This window comes from Myxocyprinus asiaticus, chromosome 12, assembly GCF_019703515.2.
Source record: "Myxocyprinus asiaticus isolate MX2 ecotype Aquarium Trade chromosome 12, UBuf_Myxa_2, whole genome shotgun sequence".
Lineage (NCBI taxonomy): Eukaryota > Metazoa > Chordata > Actinopteri > Cypriniformes > Catostomidae > Myxocyprinus > Myxocyprinus asiaticus.
In genome coordinates, this window is record NC_059355.1 from 6,253,896 (window position 1) to 6,260,698 (window position 6,803).

The following is a 6,803-nucleotide window of genomic DNA, read 5'->3' on the forward strand; positions in this document are numbered from 1 at the left end:
ACAAATTAGCCAAAAAAGCTGTTAAAAAATAAATCATAGACACAAATATTAGTATCTCAAAATCAGAAGGAGCATTGTATGGAGAGAAATCATTAAAGAGTGGCAGCAGCAGTGGGATCAGGAGATAAGGGAAGACATTGAAGGTATTCCATTCAAAATAAGAGTTGACATTGTGAAAAGTAGGGGAGTAAACAGAAAAGAGGAAACAATCAAGACTAGGTTAAGAATAGCACACTTCACATTATAGGAAAACATCCAACCGTCTTTTGTGATCGCTGTCAGGTATCAGAAACTGTAGAGCATGTTTGTCAGTTGCAGGAAATATGAAGCAGAAAGAAATGACATGATGGAAGAAATGGAAAGATTTGGAATATCAGGAACAGGAGTAAAGAGTATACTGGAGTGTGGTGGGAATGGACAAGGTAGAAGATGCTTGAACAGCTTCCTAATAAGAACAGGATTGATGGGGAGAATATGACATACTGGACAATTTAGGAGTTAGATAACTCCAGAAGATGGCAGTAGCGCAACATTAAGGATGCAAACTGCCGGTAAAACCCGAAGAAGAAGAAGAAGAAGAAGTAGAAGAGAGTACGTGATTGGCTAGGAAGCAGGAAAAACTAGTAGTGACGTCACTACACTGGGACAGGAGGTGGCTTTGCCCTTGCGTGGGAAATTAATGCCATTTCGTTTTTATTAAATGGTTTTTGGGCCTCTGATTTAGGTCGACTGTTTTCTGCGTTGCCATGTCCCTTGCTGCTGAGGCTTTCGTCTCTCAGATTGCAGGTAATGTTTACACTGAGCGTAATGCGCAATAAAGTCCACAGGCGTGGAGAAGCTGGTGTTTCAGAGAGGGGCATGTTAGGATACATTATCAGTGCTTTCTGTCATCATCAGATTTTTCTGCATATCAGTTTGTTATTTTGGGTCTGTACTTCTTCGGTTATTTGTTTATATTATATCCTTACAGTCCTTGTTTGCGGTGTTATTTTCAGGGTCAAAGAGAGAGAAAAGCCATTAGATGTTTATCAGTGTATGATGCGCCTACAAATAGTGGCAGAATTTTTGATTTAGTGATTTGATTTGGTTTGCGCTTTTTATTTGATTATCTTTTTGTTCCAGCTGCTGAGCCATGGCCTGAAAATGCCACTCTGTACCAGCCTCTTAAGGGTAACTGATATTTAGAATTAGATCTTTACAACCACACTAGAAAATAAACACATATTAATATGCTTACCTGCGTTGTTTTGCAGAGGATCAAATCCTGCTGTCAGATTCTGCATCCTCTCTGGCAGTTCAGGTGAGAAGTTGACATAAATCGCACAAAACAGACACACACACTTGAAAATACAGTGTAATATTACACACTAAACACTTGTTTTTAAAAACCCTTGTGAAGATTGTGTGAATTGTTTTGGGTGTAGTAAAGTCGGTCTTGTTTTGCAGACATTCCTAAGGATGTGCGGTCTGCCAGTGCAGGTGTCATGCCGTTCTAATGCTGAATATATGTCACCATCAGGTAAGTGACCAAATCACTCTTGCCTTACAGTCTTTGTTTTTCAGGAAATTGTTTTAAAGGAATAGTTCACCTAAAAATGTTCACTGACTCACCTTCATCCCATCCCAGATGTATATGACTTTCTTTTTTCTGCAGAACACAAATGAAGATTTTTTAGAATTATGAATATGTCAGCTCTGTAGGTCCATACAATGCAAGTGAATGGTGACCAAATGTTTGAAGCTCCACTGTACATCTTGCTATTGGAGGCTCTAGGCACGATTACGATTTTAAGCATGATTACATTTTCTATTGCTTGACGTATGCGCAGAGTGTAGTCAAGCTTGAAATTGTGATTGCCAAGGAGACTGCTGGTGTCAAGATTTATAGTGAAATAAGAGTTATATTTTGGTTTGTTCTCATTCTAAACCGATTGGATCACTTTAGAAGACATGGATTATTTGCACTTGAGTATTATGGATTACTTTTATGCTGGCTTTATGTGCTTTTTGGGGCTTCAAAGTTTTGGTCACCTTTCACTTGCATTGTATGGACCTACATATCTGAGATATCTTCATTTGTGTTCTGCAGAAGAAAGTCATACATATCTGGGATGATATGAGGGTGACTAAATAATGAGACCATTTTCACTTTTGAGTGAACTATTCCATTAACTTAAATTAATGTTGCTAATAATTTATGTTGCTTATATTTGACTAGGTTGAGTGTATCGGAATAAGTGCGATGTTTGGTCTCAGAGCTTGTTCATACAGTATGTCTTCTAATTTTTCCCTTTGTTTATTAGGCAAGGTTCCTTTCATCCATGTTGGTAATCAAGTTGTGTCAGAATTGGGACAGATTGTGCAGTTCACGAAGGCAAAGGTATGAAAAAACTTCAGATAAAAATAAAAAGAATACAAGAATATATGTCTGTAATCTACATAATTATGTCCAAAGGGTCATTCTCTGAGTGACGGGTTGGATGATGTTCAGAGAGCTGAGATGAAGGCTTACATGGAGTTGGTCAATAACATGCTTCTGACTGCAGAGGTAGAAGCCTGTACACACCAGCACTTCTTTGTGTGTGACATACTGTATAAATCAGCCAACATATACAAATATCGGATTAAAATATGTGTGTAATAATTACTTTTCCCAATATCATGTATCTTGGCTTGTTGACTGTATTTATATACCTATATAGTTACATGTTTTTCTCAGTATTTATACGTACTATATAAGGGCTGTCAAAGTTAATGCATGCAATTAATTTGGTCTTTAGTTAATTGCATATTTATTTTAATACAAGTGTCATTAATAAAACAACATTTGCATGTATTATTTTCTTTTTAAAAGTTCAGAATGCGTTTAACTGCCAAAAAATGATTAGATTAATCACGATTAAATACTTGATAGCCCCAATGTTTTCGGATTTTTGACATAAACTGCATAAACATTTTGAAAAGACATAAATTGTGCAGATCCATGAAGAAAATCTCTCCTCTTTCTAGTTGTATATCCAGTGGTGTGATGATTTTACTGCTACAGAGGTATGTTTAAGGACATATTTTATCCACAAAACAAGATTCACTCACATTTATGACTGCATACAGGATCATGGTTCACATCTAATTGATAATGTGTGTGTTCAGATTTCTAGGCCACGATACAGTAGTCCATACTCATGGCCCCTAAATCACATTCTGGCCTATCAGAAGCAGTGGGAGGTTCGGAGGAAGATGAAAGCCATTGGATGGTCAGGAAAGAATCTGGAGCAGGTATTTTTACATGTAGAAAAGTGAAATCCATTAAATTGTCAGTGTGTTTGTTAGTTTTTTTTTTTTTTTTCCTTAAAGGGTATGTCATTTGTAATGTATGTCTCACTAGTGTCACCCAATGGAATTGCAAAAGTAACTAGAAAGTTAAAGTTTTTCAAGATGTTGGCTTGACAAAAAAACCAAAACAAAACAAAAATGTCATCATATTAAGTTTGACGATTGTACAGACATTACAGTAAGAAAAACAGCTAGCTAGATAGTCAGACAGACTCTCACATAAATAGTCAGATAACCACCAGATAGTGAGAGAGAGAAAGAGAGAGGGTTTGTTTACAATTGAATTTTTGACAGTTGGAGTTTGAATCAATGAACATTCCGTTGGTCCATTTGAAAATTCCGTCAATGTAATTGAATGGGAATTTTCCAATTTTTGATCGTCCGCTGTGTGAAAACTATAAATCTGATCAGTTAGAAAAGACATGGCATGCTATTTCAAAACATTCTGAAGGTCTGTGCCAATTTTATTTAATGTAGCTTGTGGGGATGTAAATGTTCAGACATTTTTATTATTGATTGTTGTGGAAATGAACTATAAATTAATTGTTAATGTTAATACAGCAAAACACACATGGAGACCTCCGAATAATATGTGCATGTATCCTACTGTTTAAATAAATACACTTATGGAATGCAAGTATTGGTATTTTCCTCTAAAAATATTCTTAGTTCAGTGTATTTTTAATACATTTAGGCTATGTTTAGTACGAATTTGTGAATTCTTTAATTACTGTTAACAATAACTTGTATACATGAGTTCATTAAAATGTCACGTTGTGGATCGTGGGGTATTTTGAACCTTTGAATTTATTATTTTATTTGAAATTAAGTCAAATCATAGCACGCTGCTTAAACACAGTAACCTATAAAACAAACTGCTTTTCAGGTGCTGGTGAGATGTCAGGTGAATGTGCCTTTGTGCTTTCCTGGCGATCACTGATGTAAATTTAGGTTGGGATAAAACAAGGAGACCGGCAGATCAACAGTACTTGATGTCATGTTGTGCTTCAACACACTATCACAGTGTATGCAGAAAACATAATCAATCATTTATAGAGAAACGCTCCAACACTGATTATATTGAGCTCGCTTCATCTGTGTTGTTCTTCTGTGATGCGGACTACTGTATAGACAGCCTTATCAACATCTGCTGGCATGATTACTCAATGCATTTGTTCTGAAATTAATCAGTTGCCTATTGATAAGCTTAATGGATCAAATTATTAACAGTTAATCAACCTACTTACAGTTGGAGTTAAGAGAGTATTTAACATCCAAAAATTGCACACTTTACTTTCACATTTATCCAGTGTTCACTACAAAAAGGCAGTCTGTGTTTCCTCTCCTCAGGTGTATGAAGATGTGAGTCAGTGTTGTCAGGCCTTGTCACAACGACTTGGAACTCAGCCCTACTTTTTCAACAAGCAGTATGTTTCACACAGGCATACAAATGTAAAACTCTGTTATCACATGCTCTCTTTGCTAACTGTTGCATTGTAAATGTTGCAGGCCGACTGAACTGGACGCTCTGGTGTTCGGTCATCTCTTCACCATACTCACTACGCAGCTGACCAATGACGAGCTCGCTGAAAAGGTTAAAGCCTACACCAACCTGCTATCTTTCTGCCATCGTATTGAACAGACTTACTTTAAGGAGCATGACCGAGAGAGCCAGTCAGGGTCCTCGCGCCATTCCAAAGGCTCACTTCCATGAGCACTGCCTCTCGCCCAACTTTATCCCTCCTCTGATCTGAAGTAATGAAATAATTGACAGCTTAAGTATCCTATGTAGATCAAAATACTTGATTTTGTAGTAAACAGTTCTGTTGAGGTTAAAACATCTTTATAAATCTATGGGAGGGAGAAAAGGGTATTAAATAAAGGTTTGTGAATATTCAAAGTGTTTCCAATTACCCCTTTGCCTGGTCGGAATGCCATAACAGGAGTTTGCCTGCCGGAATAGAAGTAGATTGATGTATAAGAATTCAGTTGATGTAAACTTTTCCACTGTGTGATTCCCTTACCTGATTTCATCTGTAAATGGAAAGTGCCTACAAAGTATAATAAATTCTAAGTTGGACTTCTGTTTTTGTGTGTGTGTGTTTATGTGAATGTGTTCATGCAAAGTACTGTAAGTTTTTAATTTTCAGGTGTAGAAATTATCATGTTTTAATTCCAAGATATCTGTGTTTTGTCAGTTTGAGGCCTGTTTTAATAATAAAAAAAATTAAAAAAATACTTTTTAAATGACTTGTTTTAAGCTAATTCGATATTTCCTGCTAACGCTGACGAATTGCAAGCTACCTTCCTTCGTAACTTTCAAATAATTTAAACGAATGATTTGAATGACAAATGATTCACAGTAACTGACATAATGTTAATCTGTAATTATTCAGAAAGGTAAACTACAATAACACATTAAATGAATGCTAGACAATGTTCAAGATAATGCAAAATGACCCATTCATTGGTGTAACGTAACTTGGTTATACAGAAAATATATACAATCTATTATTATAAAACAATAGCGCATCGATATATCTAAATGACAGTTGTGATGGAATCACATCAATACTGAATTGTCAACATATAATGTACAGTTTTAAATTTAGCTAACAGCTATTCATAAAGCTAGCTAGCTAGCTAGCTAACACCGACATAGGCTATCGTATAAATGCAGTCAATCTAACATGCAAAGAAAAGTGATTACTTCAAACTACAGTCTCGCATATTCTCGCATAGTCAGACCTATATCCACACTTTGTTTTAGCCCTGTTCCAGCACTGGAGAGTTAAATATAATATACAGTCTCAAAGTTTGAAGTAAAAGAATCATAACTGTAATTTTAATTCTGCTACCTCATCTGCCTATGGAGGACGAAACCTGCAAAAATAATAAATAAATACACAAATACATGTATAAATAAGTAAATTAATCCATATAATTGTGCATAAATAAATATATAAATCATTAAATGTGCGAGGAGGTATACAAATAAATAAATGCACCCATTAATGCAAAATAATACAATATAAAACGGTTGGGGAAATGCAATCATTTTAAAATGAAAGCTGATTTTTAGTTCTATATTTCTTTAATCATTCATTTATTTCTGTATTTATATTTCCTTCATGCAACATGTTAATGAGAGGATGTCAATCAAACATCAGTAGGCGGACTTTATGACACCATTGGCTGATCATGATATTAATAAGGATAATACTGAATTTTCACAATCAACCAATTAATAAATGTTTAGCAAAGGATCTCGCTTTTACGACTTTCCAAACTATTCGCTGCCTCGCGGAGCAACTCTGCTACTGACCTTCTCTTCATCATGGTGAAACCGCAAACTCCCGCCAATAACCGTTGCATCTGGTATCCATAGTTCGACTGTAATCCCTGAACAGCTGTTGACATCCGCTCATTATCGTGAAGGAAAAATAAATAAGGAACAGCATACAGAAATA

At 35.7% G+C, this 6,803-nt stretch overlaps 1 protein-coding gene across 1 annotated transcript; it reads left to right on the forward strand.

The window, feature by feature from the left end:
• The first annotated feature begins 631 nt into the window (after positions 1-631).
• LOC127448940 (metaxin-2-like) lies at positions 632-5,417 on the forward strand. The gene is made up of 10 exons (XM_051711933.1): positions 632-786; positions 1,123-1,170; positions 1,254-1,300; positions 1,447-1,519; positions 2,304-2,380; positions 2,456-2,548; positions 3,010-3,048; positions 3,151-3,276; positions 4,684-4,760; positions 4,843-5,417. Exons 1-10 carry the CDS (start codon positions 747-749, stop codon positions 5,045-5,047), a joined length of 825 nt encoding a protein of 274 aa, XP_051567893.1. The 5' UTR covers positions 632-746; the 3' UTR covers positions 5,048-5,417.
• Positions 5,418-6,803: the final 1,386 nt, after the last annotated feature.

Bases quoted from the DNA above. Each gene is read 5' to 3' on its own strand.
- LOC127448940 (XM_051711933.1), top strand. From the start codon at position 747: ATGTCCCTTGCTGCTGAGGCTTTCGTCTCTCAGATTGCAG. The intron at 3,049-3,150 runs GTATGTTTAAGG...GTGTGTGTTCAG, and splicing joins ATGATTTTACTGCTACAGAG to ATTTCTAGGCCACGATACAG. The intron at 3,277-4,683 runs GTATTTTTACAT...TCCTCTCCTCAG, and splicing joins CAGGAAAGAATCTGGAGCAG to GTGTATGAAGATGTGAGTCA.